Below are 20490 nucleotides of genomic sequence, written 5' to 3' on the forward strand. Positions count from 1 at the left end.
GATGATGTGCAGTGGAGTAGGAGAAGCGGTCTCACACCAGCAATGTGCACTTGCTGCCCAGGAAGCCACCCGTATCTTGGGCTGCATTAAAAGCAGTGTGGCCAGCAGGGCCAGGGAGACTATTCTGCCCTTCTACTCTGCCCTTGTGAGACCCCACCTGCAGTGCTGCATCCAGCTCTGGGGGTCTCCAGCACAGGAAGGATGGCAGCCTGTTAGAGCGAGTCCAGAGGAAGGACACCAAGATCATGTGAGGGATGATTACAGGATTTCTTCTATGAGGAAAGGGTGAGAGAGCTGGGATTATTCAGCCTGGAGAAGAAAAGGCTCTGGGGGAGAACTTAATGCAGCCTTTCAGTGCTTCGGGGGGCCCATAAGAAAGACAGGGGCAAACTTTTTAGTAGGGCCTGTTGTGATATGGCGAGGGCTAATGGTTTTAAACAGAGGAAGGGTCAGTTTAGATTAGATCAAATAAAGAAAGGTGTTACAATGAGGGTGGTGAAACGTTGGAACAGGTTGCCCCAAGGGGTGGCAGATGAATCATCCCTGGAAACAAGGGCAGGATGGGCAGGGGTCTGCACTACCTAGTCTAATTGAAAATGTCCTTGCTCATTTCAGGAAGGTGGGACTAGAAAACCTTTTAAAGTCCCTCCCAATCTAAAATATTCTATGATCTCAGTGAGTCAGTTGCTAGCCAAGTGAGTAGAGTCTAGAAGAGATTTCTGTAGCAGACATCAGAGTAAAGTGTGTGTTGTTGGTGTGTCCCCCGCAAGAGCTGTTGGCAGCTTCCTCTCAGGAAGAAACAGTGATTCATTCTTCCAGGAGTAGACTTATTCAGTCCCTGCAGGTTTTTTTGCTGGTGAAGTTAGAATAGTCTAGATTCTAGATGAGTAATGTTTTTACACTAGTTGCTTGGAAGTCCCTGTGTGCAAGGTTCTTTAGAGGTACAAAGAAAGAGGCATCTCCATGATTATTTGGAGATGTGAGCTGAACAAGAGAGAAATCAAGTGATTTTCTCAATGACAGTAGGAGATTCTGGAAAATATGTGAGCTGAATTAATATCTCCCAAGCACTGCAGTAGCATAATTAGTTTCATATTAATTTATAGTCATTGGCATATTGTAAAAAACAAGCATAATGTAACTTCTGTCAAGAATCTACCAAATGATTTCATGTTCAAATTCATATATTAAATTATACACTGAATTCATATACAAATAACCTCTTACAAAGTCCAGCTTCCATTATAAAGTCCTCGAAAATTTTCAAGCAGTAAAATCACCCCTCTGGTCCTCTAATCCTTTGTGATATTGTAATTTAAAAATATTTCCTATCACAAAAATACCTCTTGTCTTTTGACACATCCAATAGTTTATGTAGTGAATGCCTGTAAAACAGTACATTGAAAATACTCACTTTAACTGAATTATCTGTTAATTTTTTAATTCACCTATTTATTTTTCCACACATACAGGTTTGGCTACCAAGTAAAGTAGTTTGAGTATTATCAATAGATAAATGTGTTGTGAGTGCTAAAATTCTGAAGCAAATGGCTTCAAGTACAGGTCTCCCACAAAGTACATCCTACTTGCTGGAATAAGACCCTCCAGCCTAATTAAACTCAAAGATCAGCCTGTTATAAAAGCTTTGGTTTTACCTCTTCTTCCTTCCCTGACTAAATAAGCAAGCAATCACTGATAAATGCATAGAAATGTATATGTCATTCTAAAATTGCTACTCTGATGGAATGTACAATAACAAAATTTATTTCATAATTATTCTAGCCTGTCAATTTGCATTCACAAAAGAATAAATTGCAAAATAAAGCTTATTTATAGTTGTTGCAGATTGTGTTAAGATGTTGAATATGTATACACACAGACTAGGTTTTTTCTCCTTTTTTTCTTGCTTTTTTTTTTACCTTTAAATCTGTATTTGACACTGTAAAGAAAATAGAGGCTTAAGTATGCTAATTCCACTGAAAAGTGAGTGCTTTGGCTCAGTGTGGGACTGCCTTGTCTAAGGATATTAAAAGCTATTTTGCTTTGTACAGAAGTAATCATACGTGAGGTTTTCATTGGACTGAACTGCAGCTTCCTAGTATGCTGCAGTACTGATGGGATCCATCTGACACATACCTCATCAGCTGTTCAGAACAGCTATCAAGGAGCTCCCAACATGCAAACATTCTTGTAAAGGATGCTTTCACTGCTGGCTGTGAAATAGGGCAGCCACTCAGCCTTCCCTGTGCCGTGTGACACACAGGGCGCATCATGTGCTATTCCCATGAGACCTGGCACATCAGGCATGTCACCTTCATGAGAGACACATGAGAATGGAAAAATAAACCTGTTTTTTCACCATCAGGTTTATTGTTATCCACCTGCACCAAGTCTCTTTCTACATAAAACTGAATAAAGAGGGCCCAGGTTAAGCTCATACTGAGCAGTTACTAACTCTGTGCTTAGAGATTCCTCTAAGCTGAGTTAAAATGCAATGTTAGACAATGGAAGAACCACATGTTCTTGTGTGAGGATGTTTTAAAAAGAAAATTTTCCACACAGAGCTGACATGACAGAAACTGAAAATAAAGTCATGCATTTACTTGTCACTAACTTTCAGATATGCTGATTCCTGAAGAAATGCTTAAGAACCAAGCAAGACTAAGCCAACCTTTTTGCTATGTATTTTAGGTTTGCTTAAAACATGTTTTAGACACAACTATTCAGGGTAGTGCTTAGGACCTCAGCATGTGAGGAGGTGTGGAAAAGAGTGCGTGTGACTTCTTGATAACAGTAGAAGTCATGACCTGCAAGGAGAGGCCCAAAGTGTCATGCTGCAGCATTGCAGGATATCTAGTTGCACACTAGTGCAAACATTAGTTTGCACTAGTTGAACATTGCAGTTTTATCACTAAATTCCTGCCCCTGGTTTTGATACAAATGTATGTCCTGATATTATTGCAATTTCATGTAAATGCATGTTTATCGCAGTTACCACCAAAAGGTACTGAAGTATCAATTATGATGACTTCAGTATTTCTTACATAGAAAATGTTTTTAGTCTGCACCTTATGTGGATAGGATGGAGCTCAAGGTGAACTCCTTCAATAGAGTTGAAGTCACGACTGCAGCCAGCAAATAGGAAGGCCATGGTAGATTTCACCATTGAAAATCTGGGACACAAGGATTTCCAGATAGACTTTAGATGGAGTCCTGGGCAGGAGACTTACAAATACAATTTACCAATGCTAAGAGCTTTGTTGAGGAACCAAAGTGCAGAGGTTCTAAACAAGTGTTTGAACATTCACAGGTATGTATGCTTTCAGGCTGTTCTGGAGAAAAAAGTAGTGCACCCTTGCTTTAGGAAATTTGACAGAATACTTATGTACAGTAGTGATTTCAGAGGACTGTACCTATCACCTTCACAAAATTCAATTCTCTCCATATTACTTGATAATTATATTTTGGTGACTAAAAGAAGACATTCCTTATCTGGCCATTCTCTTTGCTTTTAACACCAAAGTCTACTGAAAATTAAATGTTTCACAGCATACATCACTATTTCCTAGTAATTTTGACTCAATTAAATTAATACTTCATTTCAAACTGTCTTTGGTTTTGAATGTGTGCTCCATGTAAAAAGACAGTGAAACTGCTTATCTGTATTATGGCAGCACCATTGTGGCTCTGTTCAGGGACTAGGGAAAGTTGCTGCAGCAACAGCTCAAGTTATGTAATGCTTCACTGAAGGATGAGTAAGCTGGCTTGCAGGGGGCTGCAATCCCAAGCTTTTCTCTTCTGTCAGTTTCTGTCTCTGCTTGGGAAGTGAAATACATTTTACAACAGGTTTTCAAATCCTCTGTGGAGAGTAATTTAGATTTAATGTGCTAAATAGTACTAATAATAATATGGAGAGAGAATAATTCTGGGTATTTATTAATACCACATTTTACCTGGCATGTTTGGATTGGCATTAAATACTGGATTTTATTTATTTTACAGAATCAAAAATGTTGCTGATGCATTGCACAGTTTAGCAAGACTTACCTGTGTTCTTGTAACCTAAGCAGCATGAATTACCACACTAAGCAGTGTTAAATCATTACCAAACACCTTGGATTACCAAACTTTCTGTTAAATCTTCAGAGTTTACCTGTTCTGGCCTCTGGCTTCTCTTTGCAGTACCTCCAAAGCCTAGTTCTGACAACAGAGGTTTAGGAGCAATTTGGATTTGAGCTTTCAGGACTGAGCAGAGTGGAATGAAAGTATCCATAAAGGAACTCAACATTTTGTCCAGGTGTAAGTGATGGGGAGGCAAAGTGTGACTTAGGAGACTTGGCTTTTAATCCTGCCTGTCCTGGCTATTAAACCTGGCAACATTTTCAGGGGAGAATATTTAGAGCGATTTATGCACCATGAAACATTGATATGCTTTTCCAAGCATTCAGCTATGCCAGGATTTGAATGATCCTTTTTAAGTATTGTCAGTTTCCTAACAAAGTCCCATCTATTTCTGCATTGAGAATCTGTCTCCTTTTCTGACTGAAGTTTAAACAACTAAAATCTCTTTCTCTGCACATAAAGAGTCTGACTCTCAGGCAGAATATCAGTTTTTGATTTTTAAATGCCATTTTTATTTTTTATTTCCTGTATTTCCTAGAAAATTGAGGGCTGTAGACACACTATCTTGCTATAAATTATCTTTGCTTGACAGCTGGTATGGTTTTTTACTTTACATCTGCTCTTATTTTGCACTCTTGGGTGCAATGCAATGCAATCACTGCATTGGCTTTGCCAGAGGTTCTTTATAGCCCAACTCTGCTTGGGGCATGACAGTGCATTCTGATTGTGATTGTGAAAATTATTTTGTAGTCTTTTCTTGATTCTGCTGTTCTCCTTTCTTTTTTTTTTTTTTTTCATTCCAGAAATAGTCTTCAGAACACTAGTGTCTTAATGTGTGGTTATCAATTTCAGCAGTGATCCTGAAACACACATATTAACAGAACACATTGAGAATTTTGCACTGAGCATCAGCCAACATGTAGGGTGCATTTACACTGCTATTTGCGAAGAGAGTATCCCAATTGTCTTCACTGACTTTGTCTTGCTTCATGTTTTGGAGTGGCATCTGGGCATACAAGTGGATCATTTTCAGATGAAATTAAACCACATATTTTTCAGAAATACATTCAGTGTTCTTGCACTGACGTGCATTCTGCTGACAGGATCAGACGGCAACCAGTCCAAAAGAAATGGACTGGTAAAACACTTGTGTAGAATGTAAAATGTTTGTGGTGTGGACACTGGGAGATGGCTGGTTGTTAGCCTCTGATTCTGCTCCCACAGGTCAGCACTCCTTGCTAACACTGATGGACGTTGGAGGGGCAGCCACAGTGTTTGCAACTTATAAGTTTCTCAGGACTGTTCCTTGAGAAATGCAGTCCAATGATTACTTTTGGAGCTGGATGCCCAGATTCTCATTTGTGTTAATTACTGTGTCAATTACGTCTTTCATCTTGTTCAGCCACACCCTGCTATTCACCTTTCTGTGTGCCGTCATCATTGTACCCTCTCTCTTCTGTCCTTCAGCTCTGTTCGAGTGGATTGACTCTAATGACTGGGAGCAGGAACAACATCCAGGCTGAAAGATTTACATTGGGTTTTCCTTTCACAGAAGAAGTGATTAAAGCCCTTCTGAGAACAGACCTCCATACAGGATCAGTTGAGCATTACAAGATTTAGTCTGGTGCTATCAAGGGTGCAGCTGATCAGATTATCAGGCCAGTTGACAGTCACCTCGTATTTTAAAGAGAAATCAGCTTCTCCAGACAGTGAAAGCCTGACTCTGAAATACATTCACCACCTTGTCTACTGCTACTGGATGCTGAGTTTGCAGACCACTGTGGTAATGATTCTTTACAACTATTATAATAACCACTATTCTCCATGTCTCATCTTCCGGTTTCCTAAAATGAGCAGGAAGTTACTATGATCCTGCTTTTCTCGGGGTTTTGGGGGGAATTTGTTTGTTTGTTTCTTATTCCACCACAATATGTGGTGACTTAGCTGGCTGAAAAGGAGCATTTATAGTCATGTTCTCTTGGTAGGTGCACTGAGGTGTCATCCTGCTGCCGGGCAAAACCACACCAACAATCCTTTCCCTCAAATTAAACAAACATAAAGCCCCAAGTGATACCCTAAATACTGTAGCCACATCTAATTATTTGTGAATAGAACAGATCTGTGTGAAAATAGGCACCATTACAGCAGACCTACCTTCCTGCAAAAATATTGCTGCTTGCCTGGTCAAACTAAGGTAAAAGTTCAGATTCTCCAAGGGAATCACAGTACTTCTACAATTTTATGCCAGAGATCTCTCCATTACAGATATTCTAGTCCTGACTAGGGAGAAAAATCAGATGAAAATTTTCCTGGACCAGTGACATATTGGTGCATGGAGATAAACATGGGATGTGAGCCTCCTGAAACCAAATGGTTTTTTGTCAATCTTTGGGTTTGGCTGGTGTGAGAAGGATGAGAGGGCACTTGGACACCACATTCCGCTGTCTACCCAGGCAGGGAAACAGCCCCTTCAGATGCAGGCAGTGCTTGTTTGCTCTTGCTTCACTGCACAAATATAGTGTTGTAAATCACACACAATTTTCATGTGTGCACACACATCTATGCAAACACTGTTCTATCTGTAGAGAAACATATTGTAAAGGACATGTTATCCACGTGTGACCATGGATGAAAAATTCAACATACGCTGGCAATGTGTGCTTGCAGCCAAGAAAGCCATCCAAATCCTACATCAAAAGCAGAGTGGCCAGCAGGTCGAGGGAGGTGATTTTCCCCCTCTGCTCTGCTCTTGTGAGGCCATACTTGGAGAACTACGTGCAGTTCTGGTGTCCCCAACATAAGGAGCTGGCACTGTTGGAGCAAGTCCAGAGGAGCACCACAAGGTTAAGAGGACTGGATGCCTACCTCCCATACAGCGACAGGCTGAGAGAGTTGGGGCTGCTTGGCCTGGAGAAGATTGTGTGGAGACCTCATTGCAACCTTACGCTATCTGAAGGAGCCCACATGGAAGCTGGAGAGGGACTCCCTGTCAGGAACTGTAGTGATGGGACAAGAAATAATGGGTTCAAACTGAAACAGGGGAAAATTAGGTTAGATAGTAGAAGGAAATCCTTTACTGTGAGGGTGGTGAGGAGCAGGAACAGGTTGTTCAGGGAGGTTGTGGATGCCCCAACCCTGGAGGTATTCAAAGCCAGGTTGGATAAGACCTTGAGAAATCTGGTCTGGCGGGAGATGTGTCTCTCCACGGGAGTGCAGTTTGTAGATGACCTTTAAGACCCTTTCCAGCCCCTGCACTCGGATTCTCCGGTTTGACGCACGCCGCGCACGCGGCACGGCCCGGCCGGGCCCTGTCCCTTTAAGGCCGCCTCCGCGCCTTACCACGTGCTGGGGGCGGGGCGGGGCCCCGCGCAGCCAATGGGGACCGCCCGAGGGGCGCGGCGCCACCGCGGCCCCGTCCCCATCTCTGTCTGCCGGCGGCGCGGGGAGCGCTGCTTGCCCTGCCCTGCCCGCTTGCCTGCCCGGTGTCGGCGCCGCCGGCTGGGAGCGCTCGGCCCCTCGGTCAGGTGACGGCTGGCCGCCGGGAGCGGCGCGGCTGAGCGGGCCGGCGCTCCTTTCGCCTCCCCTCGCCTCTCCTCGCCTCCGCGGAATGCTGGGCGGCTCCGCAGCGGCTCCGGGGATGCTGCCGCGGCCGCCGCCGCTCGCCGCCCGCTGAGCCGCTGCGAGGGGCGCGGCGGGGCCGCCGCCGGGCGGGGCGGCGGCATGGCCCCCACCCTGCTCCAGAAGCTGTTCAACAAAAGGGGCGGCGGCGCGGCGGCCCCCCACGGCCGGGCTCCGGGGGAGGGGCCCGCCTTCAGGTGAGCCGGGGCGGGCGGCGACGGCGGGCCCCGGGGGCTCCCCCCGCGGGCCAGGCGGCAGAGAGGCCGGCGTGGGGCGCAGGTGTGCCGCAGCCCCCGCGGGGTCCCCCGCCGCAGAGTTTCCGGGGGAGCGGCCGGGAGGAAAGGGGGTGCGGCGGGAGGCACGGCCGCGCCGGGGTGGCCCTTCTGGCGCCTTCCCCTCGCGTTGGATCTCTCAGCCATTTTCTGCGCGAGTTGGCCGTGGCACGCCCGGGAGCCTGGGGCGCTCGCCCCTCGGCAGCGGTGGGGGAGAGGCGCGGGGGCCCCTGTCTGGCGTTTGTGTGCGGTTGATGCGATAACTCGTGCCCGAGTCTCATCAGCACAGGAAAATTAAGAAACGGCTTAATTGTTGTGACCTAAATACACGTGCGCAGTCTGGTGACCCGCTAAGCGTTAGGCACCTTTCACTGCCCCCTGCTTTTGATACCGCGCATGCTGAAAGGTGAGGTTCAGTACCTATCGCTGCTTCAGGGTTTATGTGTATAACCTTTATATAATATTGGTTCTCTGTGTAATATTGAGCTATTAGCGTTTTCTGAACCTTCGGGGACAGCGTTTTCCTCAGGCTGGTGCTTTGGAGCTTTGTTCGTGTGACATCTGTGCTGCTCACAAGACCGAGCGGCCCGGTGAGCGCAGTGACAATCACATGCGTGCCCGGTAACCTCTGTGCCTGTTTTTCTGTGCGGCATGAGTTGGCTGGTCTTGTGATCAGATAGTGCACAGGGTCGGATTGGAATCTGGGCTTTCACTGCTGAAACTACTAAGGATGCTGAGGGAGAGCAGTGGGCAATATTTTGAGCCACAAAGTGCTACAGTGCCAAGTATGAAAGATCACAGTCGTGGAACCATTATCATTTCAAAGATGGTCTGTGAGGGACATAGCCATTTGTGTGGCTAAAGTTGCAAGATCATGGAGAACAATTGTGTAAGATGAAAATGACAATATATTTGTGTTACAAGGTGATTCCTTTGAAAGTGATTGGACACTATTGGAGCTGCATTTGTATTAGAGAGCAAATCTGAATTTTATGGAGCTACAGAGTGTATATGCTGTACTTGTAACTGCTACTTACTTCTTTTAGCACTTATTTACCTTATGAGTTAAATATCTCCTTTAATATGGAAGAAAACTATTTTCCACATTGAAACTGTTAGTTCCAGACTAACTCTATTATTTTGTATTGTACTTAAAAATATTCTGTTTCAGAGCCCAGTGCTGTTAGTTCTGAGTTATTGGATTGTTATTGGATTATCAAATATCTCCACAAAGGCAGATTCCTTGCACTGTGTATTTCCCCTTAAAATCAGTAATATTCTATCTGGAGTATTTAGTGAAGTTAGGGATTGTACTTCCTGGTTTTTGGGTGAAATATTTCACACCTGGTTTTCAGTTTGAGTAACGCTTAAATGATATGACACTTCACAAAAAAGCTATTATAATGAAAATACTACTGTAGGTACCCTTCACTCTTTTTATCCCCTATTTTTCCTCATTCCCTTTCTGACTTTTTTTGACACACCTCAGGTTAATACAATTATTTGAAGTATTTTACATGTGAATGGAGGTGGTTTTTTTCTTGTTAATATTCAGCTTCTTCCTTTTGACTTTTAAGTATGCTGCAGTGCTTTTTCTTTCTTTCCAGTGATCTGCTCATGGTCTGCAAGAGCGTGCTTACAGGGTCTTAGAAGCTTTGCTGCAATGCTTTTAACAGCTGTGCTGTTCAACAGTAATCTCTGTTTGAGTGGAGAGATGTGATTTGATCTAAGTAAAGTAGGAGACATAATCCTTAGGTAGCTTCTGTGTTAAGTATAGACTGCTGGTCAATGTTAGATGCAAAGTGGCAGAATAATTTTCTAATGATAAGACTGTCTTTTTAAGGGTTTTTAGTTTGCTTTATTCCTTCCAAGTTTTAGATACTGAGGTCCCTCCACACTCAATACGTCTTGCAGTGTTTAACTCTGTTAAGGAGTCCCGTGAGACCAATAACAATCTGTATCCTTGGACTTTCAATTGTTACGAAAGTCTTGAAAGCTTAAGTGTATTCACATACCCTCCTTACTGTGAACAGCAGAGGAATCACCAAAAATCTCTTTAGTAGATAATGCCTCCTCAAATTAATGCAATTTGACAACTTTTTTCAACTACGTTGTTGGGAAGCTTTGTGATTTTCTAGTCTTCCCAGGAACACCAGGAAAAGTTCTGTTGCAAAGGGCTATTAACCGGGCTTGCAGTTTGCCTGTAACAATTACTGCATGTGCTCAGTCTGTTGCACTTTCTCCTTTAATGGGAGTTAAATCTTGGCCAGAGGTCCATGCTGCTCTGGCTCTGAAGGAGACATCAGGCTTCAAGGTCCATGCTGCTTACCAGGATGAGCTGGCACAGCCTCAAAGAGCAAGAGATGTGGTGCCTATAGATGAACGTGGAGACACAGGAAATGATTTCCTGGGTGCATGAACATTAACATATTAATTTGGGTCAAGAGTGCTCTTTTAAAGAAAACCTCTAAATTGTCTCCACTAACTGCACTTTGGCTCACGAAGCTAAGTGGCTTTGGTACATAAACTGGATTCCTGTTGGAGTTAATGAAATTAGGAAGTATGTTCCAACCACTAATGGGTATTCAGTCTCTGGAACCATACTACAGCAGGTCAATAGTAAAACTCCAGAACACATAGTGTGGGTGTCAGGTCCTTAGCACCAATTAATGCACTCTGTGGAGCTAGTCTGGGCTGCACTACATGTTCCCATGAGCACAACCCTTACCTGCTGGGTGAGGAGAATGTAAACGTGAGGTGTAGATGCTAATATAGAGCTATTGGGATAGTAGGACTTTCTACTAGCCCAGGCCTCCCTTCAAGATAATGGAAGTATGAAGTAGTAGAAGGGTAGTAGTTAGAATTATAGAATAGCTTAATTGTTTTTTTTATAAAAAGAGAAATTATAAATCAGCTGGAGAACAGATGTGTATTAGTGGGATATTACATTTGTTCTAAACAGTTTTGTAGGCAGACTTGAGCTGCTTTTTTTACTGCTGATTCTTGCTTCCCTTTACTTGAAAATATATCTTTGTGTATAATATATGTGTAAAGATGTATGTGTGTGTATACACACACCCCTTTCAACAGAGGTACTTGAGTGGCTGTAATTGAATATATTTCTTCTTAGCCTCTGAGGCTCTGGAAAAACCCTAACTACAATGCAAGCAATGCGTATTTATGTGGATAAATTCCCCTAAAACTTATTTCCTTATCAAATGTTACTTCCCTTACAAGATTGGTTTAGCATAGTTTGTACAAATTTTGTTGAGAGCTACCAGGGTCATGTACTCAGCAGCATCATAGATTGGCTCGTATTGGAAGAGACCTTAGAGATCCTCTAGTTCCAACCACTGCTGCTTTAGACAGGGACACCTTCCACTAGACCAGACTGATCAGAGCTCCATCCAGCCTGGCCTTCAACATTTTCAGGGATTCGCCACTTTCCTGGGCAAACTCTTCCAGTGTCTCACCACCTTCACAGTAAAGAATTTTTCTCAATATCTAGTCTAAACCTATTCTCCTTGTTTGAAGCCATTCCCCCTTGTCCTGTCACTACATGCATTTTAAAATATTCTCTCTCCACATTTTTTGTAGACTCCCTTCAGGTAGTGGAAAGCAGCAATTAGGTCATCCCAAAGTCTTTCCTTTTCCAGACTGAACAGCCTCAATTCTTTTAGCCTTTCCTCATAGGAGAGATGCTCCATCCCTCTAATCATGTGTCCCTCCTCTGGACTCGCTCCAACACATCAATGTCCTTCCTGTGCTGGGGACACCAGAGCTGGATGCAGCACTGCAGCTGGGGTCTCATGAGGGCAGAGTAGAAGGGCAGAATAGTCTCCCTGACCCTGCTGGCCACGCTGCTTTTAATGCAGCCCAGGACACTTTTGGCTTCCTGGGCAGCAAGTGCACATTATTGGGTCATGTCCAGCCCACTAGGATCCCCAAGTCCTTCTGGGCAGGACTGCTCTGAATCTGTTCATCCCCAGCCTGTGCTGATACCAGGGCTTTCCCTGACCCAGCTGCAGCACCTTGCACCTGGTCTTGTTAAAACCCATGAGATTCCCATGGGCCCACTTCTTGAGCTTGTCCAGGTTCCTTGGGCTGGCATCTCATCCATCAGGTGAGCAGACAAGCACAGCTTGGTGTCATGTGCAGATTTGCTGAGGGCGCACACAGTTCCATCATCAGTATTCCCTGAGTGACACCACTTGTCGCTGATGTCTATCAGGACTCTGAGCCATTAACTACTGCCCTCTGAATGTGGCCATCCAACGAAGTCCTTACCCACTGAACAGTCCATTAAGTTTTATGGATTACATAGAGTGTAAGCACGTAGTATCTCAGGACTAGAATATCTCAAGTGCTAAGCATATATTTGAGTAAGATATTGGGGGGTGGCCTTAAGGAAATTGGTATGGGTTGCAGATAGTTTGATTTTACTTAAATCGATAGTGGTTTTTCTGTAATTGTGTTTACCTGATTCTAGAAGAAATTTCACATCAGTGCTTTTCTGTACTTTACAACATAAAGTCTGAGGTTATCCTTAAGCTGTGGGTTCAGTGTTCACCTTAATTTCAGTCTTTGGTGTGGTTTTGTTTTTTTTTTAATGAAAATAAATGTCTTGGAGTTTTTGGAAGACTGCTTTCACTGCTGACTCTATATTTTCTGCATTGCAACCCATGATTAAATTTCTTTCATACTGGTATTTGTAGTGAAGGACTGTTGTAAAGTAGGGAATATCTTCATTTTATGTGTTCTTTATTTAAAAAGGTTGTATTATTTCAGCTGTGTCTGAACTTCCATGCAGTCTGTTTCTTCAGCTTTAAGTATCAGCTGCTCCTTCTGGTGTCTATAATGGAACGGATGTCATGTTGTAGCTGCACGATATCTATCTGGTAACAGTTTGTTAGCTTTGGTATATGAGATCATTTGTTTGGCAGCTGGTACTAGTGATTCCTTTGGTCATAGTGCTGAAATGCTTGGTGAGATCCTACTTGCTAAGCATTATTTCACAGCATTTATTACCAGCCTGGCAATGTTCCATCTTCTGAAAAAGGAAAGAAAGCAGTAGCGAGCTTGGAGTCTGCTTGGATGTCAGTTTGTTCGAATGAAACACTCCTCGGAATGCTCTTGTGACCTATTTGGTTTTTTTCTTGAGCTTCCTGCAGTTTTGTAGAGATCCACACAGCAATAACCCTACTGAGCACACATGTACATCCTCATACATGGAAATAGCCGTAAACATCTGGCTGTAAACCCTTCAAAATGTATTTGAAAGAAAATCAGTTTTTTATGCTGTAAAAGGGCAATTCAGCCCAGGGCCAGGTCTGAGCATGGGGCCAGGAAAGGTCAAAGAGCAGATCTAAACCGTACACTGTTTCACAGACAGCTGAAAGTGAGCCTTAGGCTACAGTATTATACCTTTGCACCAGTGTTAGTCTTTCATCAGTAAAGTGAGCTGAAGAATAATTTCTGCGGAAAGAGATTTATTACAGTCTCACTCAAAAAAACAGCTTAGAGAGGAAGTAATTGAAAGTATGGTCTTTTGACATGGAAACCACACTTCCAGCCTGGGGCTCTTTTTAAGGAAAACAAGCCCCAAGTCCTCTGGTTTCCAGCTTTGCAGGAAGTAAGGCCATTCTTCTTCTTCAGTTGTTTGGATTTCCCCTCCCCTAAACACTGCTGTCACTGAATGACCTCTTGGCTTCCTCTAGCTTTGCTTTGAGTCTAGCTCCATCTCTTAAAGTTGCAAGAAGACACCCTATGTTTTGTTTTGGTTTTTTCCTTTGCCACAAATGACAAAAAAATATGTGGAAATGCACAAGCTACTGACATTCGGAGAGGGATGGATGTACCTTGGTTATTTAATTCCATGAAAAGATGCATTATTGCCTAGCAGTCAAATGGGTTTTTCCTGTAGGTTATCTTGTTTCTGATTTACAAGTAACTTATCCATGGGGTTCCATGCACTAATTCTTAAATTGGCGTGCAGTTGGATAGTAGGCGCTTGATTCCTTATTCTTAGGCCACTTTTGCAGTTGACATGTCCAAAATTGGGTGAGTGCTGTGCCACATACTATGCTCAGTGGAAAGGGATTTGGGGAATAATAACAGCAGAAAGCCTTGGAGGTACATTTCCTTGTTAATGGCACAACTTAAAGCAGGAAACACTGCAATTTAGCACAGTGATGCTAATGCTGTAAGGAAATACCTGTTTACATAAATGGCTTGATGTGAATGAGAAAATAAAGCTGCGTGGAGCTGAAAAATGTGGACAAGCATTCATAAAAGCTGAATTTGTGGAGAAACATTTTAAAAGCTGATGCAGAGCTTTGTTGCCAGTAGAGGCTGGCTTCATGTAAACTTATATAAACTTTGTAACTTTTCTTATGTAAACTAAGTTAAAGTTGCAAAATAGCTTTGTTAAATTTAGGGGAAAAGAAAATGGAAGAGTTTTGACAAAAATGTTTTAGTCATTAGTCATCATGTCATCCCACTTTGACGCTGTGGGGTGTAGGTGTTTCCAGTGCATGTTAGTGGCCTTCAGCTGTTGCTGTGGTCTGAACAGTGAGTAACAGCAGACGAAATGCCCTAAGAGAGTAGATGTGACAAAGTAGCTGGGGTCAGGGAGAACAGAAAATGGAGTAATTTTTCTCATATAGACAATTCCTTGTTCTGATATTTCAGTATTATTGAAGCTGCTGAGGACTTCCTTTGCAAAGAAAATTCTTTGGATTAATACTCACTGTATGTGCTACAAACCTTGGTGATGTACCTGTTCCTTTAAGAATTCTTTCTGACACTAACAGTCATGTACTTTGCACCTTAGTGATGTTCATATATAGCTTATGAAGAGTAAATTCAGATTTGGAGTCATGTGTTGTGTTATATATTTGTCAAGAGTTATTTCTAAGCGCACTCTTGATTAAGAGCACACTGTTGTCTTGTATGCAGCTTAGATGAAGTGTTGTAAGAAGAATGTTCTTAGGCTGTCATAATTACCAGTATTTGCTGTGTGAAGGTTTCCATGGGTACACTTCTTAGGCAAAAGATGAGGAATGCAATTCCATAGAGTGGTGGTTAACAGGCTTGCTAGAGAGAATAAGCAAGAACAGGAGGACTTTGAATGGGGTTCTCACGTGAAGGCAGCAAATGTCTGTCTGTGCTTTTCCCCTGTGCTTCCTGTGATAGTGTCAGATTACTGCTGATCTCATTAACAGGTATGGACACAGCAGTTCACCTTTGCCTGTCATGAACAGCTCCTCTGTGTATGCTCTGCCTGTGCTGCTTCTTAATCTTCATGCTCAGGTTTTTCTCTGTTCTGCTTTCTCCCCACCTTAACAATGCCTTTCTCAAGTCACTCCATTTTCCCTGTTTGTCTGGGTTTGTCACTTGAGTACCTTAGTAATGTCATGTTTTAATGTGCAGGGCTGAGGTCACAAGACAAGCTCCTGTGCAGGCTACAAGGCAAAGTGTTCTGAGGCACTGAGAGGATGAGCTTAGGAGTTCTGGCAACAGTGCTTGTGTCTTCCCCACATCAACTAGGGCAAGTGCAGGTGCATTTACCTGACCACAGCTGAAATGTCTTTGGTCAGTCAGCACTTCTGGATATTGGTGGGATTCTTAGAGTTGTACTGATAAACGGGCATGAGGGCTTTACATCACACTTGCTGCTGTTAAAACTGAGTCATGATTCTGCTTCCATGGGCTGTGCTGAAGTGAAACTTGAGCTGTGTGTGATGTAATTATTGAATCAGTATGGAGCTTTCTCTGCAGGATGCTCTCACTTCAGTGCAATACAGCTCAACTTTTCTCCTCCAAGGTGCTCAGTGAAATTCTAGATGCGCTAATGAAATCAGCTGTATTAAGTAAACAATTGACAATATTTATTTATTTTTCTAATAGAGGTGCTAGCAGTCTGAATTTGGTATTAGCACTTTCAAATTAGAAATCTGAACACAATAGTAATTAATTTTTTATAATGGAATTGGGAAGTTTCTTACAATAACAACTCAGCTTTTGTTTTCACTGGGTTGAATGACTTCTATGAAAGAAAACAGAGGCTTGAATGAACTCGGTGCTCTGAATTTCTGTGCGGAGTATTTGTACTGAATTCTGAGTCTGGATGTTATCCAACACCTGAAATTGCTCAACTCTTGGGGTTGGGTTTGTTAATGCACAGTTCCAGGAGTACAGAAAATCTGGGCAGAGTACATTAGATAAAGTTTTTGAAGGAAACCCCAGAGAGAAGGCTGTACAAACTGTTGAATACATAGTTCTGAGCAAGTTATTCTTAAACTATTATTATTATTTCACTGAATGTGGATAATTATACAGAATGTCATAATGTTGTAATGTTAAAACCCTCTGTGGTCTGGAAAAGACAGTTATTGGAACTTTTTGAAATCTGCAATTCACAGAAATTAGTTTATCTTCAGACAAATTTTTGCTTTATCTTCTTTTTTCTGTGAGGGCGGGGGCACATGAGCTTGTCCAACTATTGCTGAACAGTTGAGTGCTTGTGTCTGTCACATTTACTTGCCATTCCTTTCAAATTTCCCCGAAATAACCTTTTAAAATCTTGGCATTTAACACTTTGCTCTCTAACTTGCACTCTAAAATGGGTTGTACTTTTTTGGGACAAATTGTCCAATAGGAAAGGTCATGAGCCTTTTGTTTCTGAAGTGTCCTGTCTTGTTTAACAGCTTGGGTTGAACAAGGTGGGTGGGAGACCTATGAGGTTGCTGCAAAAGAAGGTGCAGTTGCAAGGAAGAAGAAATTTGGTGCAGAAACCATTTAGCTCAGCTGTGGAGCAGCAGGGTTAGTCCATGCTTGTGAAGGCTTGGTCTTGGTGAGTGGCTCCTATGTTACAAGATGCTACTGCATTTTCCTCTTCTGTGCTGGAATTGGGTATTGGCTGGACATTTGTCACTTCCACATTAGAGTGTTGAAGCCCTCTCAGTGGTGCCTGTGTAAAGGTCAGTGATGGAACTAGCTCTTCTTACAGTAGTCTGTGTTAAGCTGTGACACCCTGGAGGAATGGTTACAGAGGGCTAATCCTCAGCTGTGTTCAGAAGGCTGGAATAAAGAGCAGGGATTTGGTGGCCACTTCAGTTCACTTAGCAGTCAGCCATAGTGACATGCATCTTAGCTCCTACTTGGTCTTGGCTTTTAGCCTGGAGGAAGGTTGCTCTCCTGTGTTGGCCACTTGAAATAGCTTCAGGAATGCAACTTCTGTCCTCCCCACTGTTAAAAGTGTTTCTAGATCACATCAAGTTAAAGACCTGGAAAAATTAACCCTCTCTCTTTATAAAGGTATTTATGAGATTTGCCTGTGCATGTAAATAAATCATGGTTACCTAATGACTTTGGTACTTAGGAGACTTGAGGACATATGTCAGTCATCTCCTGTAGACTAGATCACAGTACAGTTGAGTTCCAAAAAGTTCAGGTACAAAATTTCTCATATTCAGAAGTTCCTGTAAGCAGTCTTACAGACAGGGATGTATTTGGGAATGCTTTTGAATGGAACTAGGGAAATAATGTGTATTTGAAAACAGTTGTTTCCGTTTGTCGCTTTATGGTGTCATTTGGTGGAAATGCTGTAAAATGCATATGTATAACTGGATGGGATAATAGGTGCAGGGATAGGTATGCAGAGAAGACAAAAATGCAAACAGAACAATGTGTTTTGCCGTGAATGTGGGTTTTTTAAAACAGTCCATCAACTCAGTGAACCCATGTGCACATCGATTGTTTTTAAGCAAAACACGTCTGTGTGGACTTGAACCTCTGAATTAAACTTTGTTTACTGCTTGAAGAAATAATTCTGTATTTTTATTGAAATGTGTTAACATATGAACTAGAAATTTGTTTGAAATTTAATTTGATTTTGGCCTTTTGCTTGCCTTACTGAAGCACTAAAAGTTGACTGTAGTCTTCATTAGAGTTGTAGCCTCAGTCCCTGTTTTGACAGAAAGTGAAGAGAGTTTTGTTTGTATTTAAATGAAGTTATCCTGAGTCTGTAGTTGTTAGGATGGCTTCTAGTGAGTCTGCTCTGGTAGACTTTATCTCATGAGTAAATCAGGTCTGTTATAAAGGGTTTTCTTGTACAATGTTTTTCTGGGGAATGTTAAAGGAGCTTTACAAATTTTTTACTTTGTCATGAGAAAAAAGGTTTCTAAATTTGTCTAAATAATTGCGACATAAGCTTGCTGACTGAAATTTGTTTGCATCCATCAATGTGCAAATCATTCTTTTTGCACAACAAGGATGCAACTGGATTTTCTGTGTGATTTTTATTTTTTTGCTCAAGTATTTCTGGATTGATGGACTGATACTTGGCAGGCAATTGTTAGCATGCTACTGGGTGTGGTCAGCTGTAATTATGTACAAACCTGACTGGATAAACTTCTGAGTCTACTATAAATACCAGTGTTTTTGAGAAAATGTTTGGGATCCTATGTGAGTAGTTTAGAGTGATTGGCCTGCTTTAAGGAGGGGAGACTGTTTCATAACTTAATGACTATTTATGCGCTCAAAGTCCTACGCAATTGGCGGTAAACAGAATGTAAGTCTTTAGCATAGTGGCTTGCAGCAAGGGTAGGTTTGCCCATGCCAGTCAGCTGCAGGACTGTGGTTTGTTTAGTTGGTTTTGTGTGTAGTCTTTTTCATTGAGAAGGTATTATGGTATGAGTGATTTAATTACCCTGATCTTCTACACACAGTCCCAAGACATGTTTCCTCCTTCCCTTTCCAGTGAAACTTGAAAATAAATCTGTCTAAGCCTTCAAGATTAAGTTGTAGTTGTTAGAAAGCTACTTTCTGTGCTGTCTACAAGAGAGAGTTAAAGAAAGTGTTTTGGATGGAATAGACAAATTATCATAACAACAACAAGAGGAGCAAAATGTGTTTTTGGCTATAGCTAGTGAAAAATGCCGGAGCTGACGTTACATCCGTCCATGTTATCACTTCATTCAATTTAAGTCAGGATTTCCTGGCATTCATCTAGACTGAGGCAATGGACTTGCTGTTCATGCTATAGCAACTTTTGGGTGATCAAGTATGGCTTCTTGTGTATGTGTTCTTTCCCATATTCTTGCCAGTTTGGTAAATCAGTACTTTCTCATAAATATTCAGCGTAGTTTTTCTTCCTTCCCTTCCTGGTTTTTGCAGACTAACTTTTCAGTTGCAGTCTCTGTTTTAGAAGGATCAAAACACATCTTGTTCTTACAATAGCTTAACATAACCATTTACAGAGGTCTTACCAATATTATGTTAGCTGGTCAAAAAATCTGGGCTGCCTCAGCTCCCAGCATTGTTAGAGGGCCACATCTGATATCTTTTCGTAGAAAAGGAATTTAGGAGGTAAATTTTAGGGTTTTTTTAAGTGAAGTGATACTGCTGAGTTTGTGCTTTTGGGTTAGATGAAGCTGACCCCTCCTAAAGCAGTTTCCCTTGGAAGAGGGACAGAAGGTCCCTGGATAGCACTTGCCTCTAGACCTCATGGAGAGTGTTCTTTTGCACAGTGGGAGTGTGTATTCAGAACAATGATGACAAATGGGGATTTGCAATCTTTCTGCACCTCTGGAGAGAGCACCCTAAACTTCTGTCTGTAAAGCTTGAGGAAGTGCCACATCCTCTGCAGTTCACAAAGCCCTCTTGTGAATGTAGCCTTTTCATAGTAGAAGTGGAGGAAATTTGTGAAGAAATGGTTGCTGTTAACATGCAGGTGTTTTTAGCTACTTTAAGTGAAGGTGTTTGTGTGTGTTATAGCAGAAAAGATATTTTTCATTTAGCTAGAAAAAAATGGGCAGGAATGTTAAAGACCAGGCATTGTTCATCTCTCTGTATTTGTGTATTTTCTTATGTCCAATAAATAACATTTTTTGTTAGTAATTATTTTCTTCATATTCTAAAATGAATCCTTTGAAAAGAGGTTTGAAAGCTGTATACAGACTCTTTCTTAAATAAAAATAATAAAATATAGAATATAGGGCTTTATAGAGGAGGGAGAAGAAACAGCAAAGAGCAGGCAACCAAACCCATGCCTTAGGATACCAGCCCTAAGGTGTGGTGATGTCTGTCTTGGCCTGCTCACTTATGTAGGAGATACTAAGGTCTGAGATCTGTCAGTACTTTTATACAGCATTGCAACAGAGTATGAGCTAGCACAGTGTTATAAATACCAGATTCTGCTTTGCATTGTTGCTCAAAATTCTCCTTCAGATGTACAACGTGTAGTTCTTCCTTGTGTTCAAGAGAAGGTGGGGAAAGGCAGAGGCAAGATAAAAGATTTCTCTTAATCGCATTTTCTGGCAGAAGCAGTTCCCAGACGTGCCTTGGCAGTGTCTGTATTTAGTAGCTGTGTTCCTGGCCGCTGGCCCAGTCACATGGTGCCGCTGGAACAAGTGACACGGGAATGATGCATTAGCTGAGACCCAACGCTGCGTGCCGGAGAAGGTGGGGTGGCCTG

The 20490-nt window shown here is 42.3% G+C and overlaps 1 protein-coding gene across 1 annotated transcript in view; it reads left to right on the forward strand.

Annotated features, from left to right (window-relative positions):
- Nucleotides 1-7530: 7530 nt before the first annotated feature.
- FNIP2 (folliculin interacting protein 2) overlaps nucleotides 7531-20490 on the forward strand; it is a 48740-nt gene continuing 35780 nt past the window's right edge. The window contains exon 1 of the mRNA XM_058837385.1: nucleotides 7531-7937. Within this exon, the coding sequence (XP_058693368.1) occupies nucleotides 7843-7937 (95 nt within the window). The 5' untranslated portion in view covers nucleotides 7531-7842. The remainder of the gene's footprint in view (nucleotides 7938-20490) is intronic.

This window comes from Poecile atricapillus, chromosome 4 (assembly GCF_030490865.1).
Source record: "Poecile atricapillus isolate bPoeAtr1 chromosome 4, bPoeAtr1.hap1, whole genome shotgun sequence".
NCBI lineage: Eukaryota > Metazoa > Chordata > Aves > Passeriformes > Paridae > Poecile > Poecile atricapillus.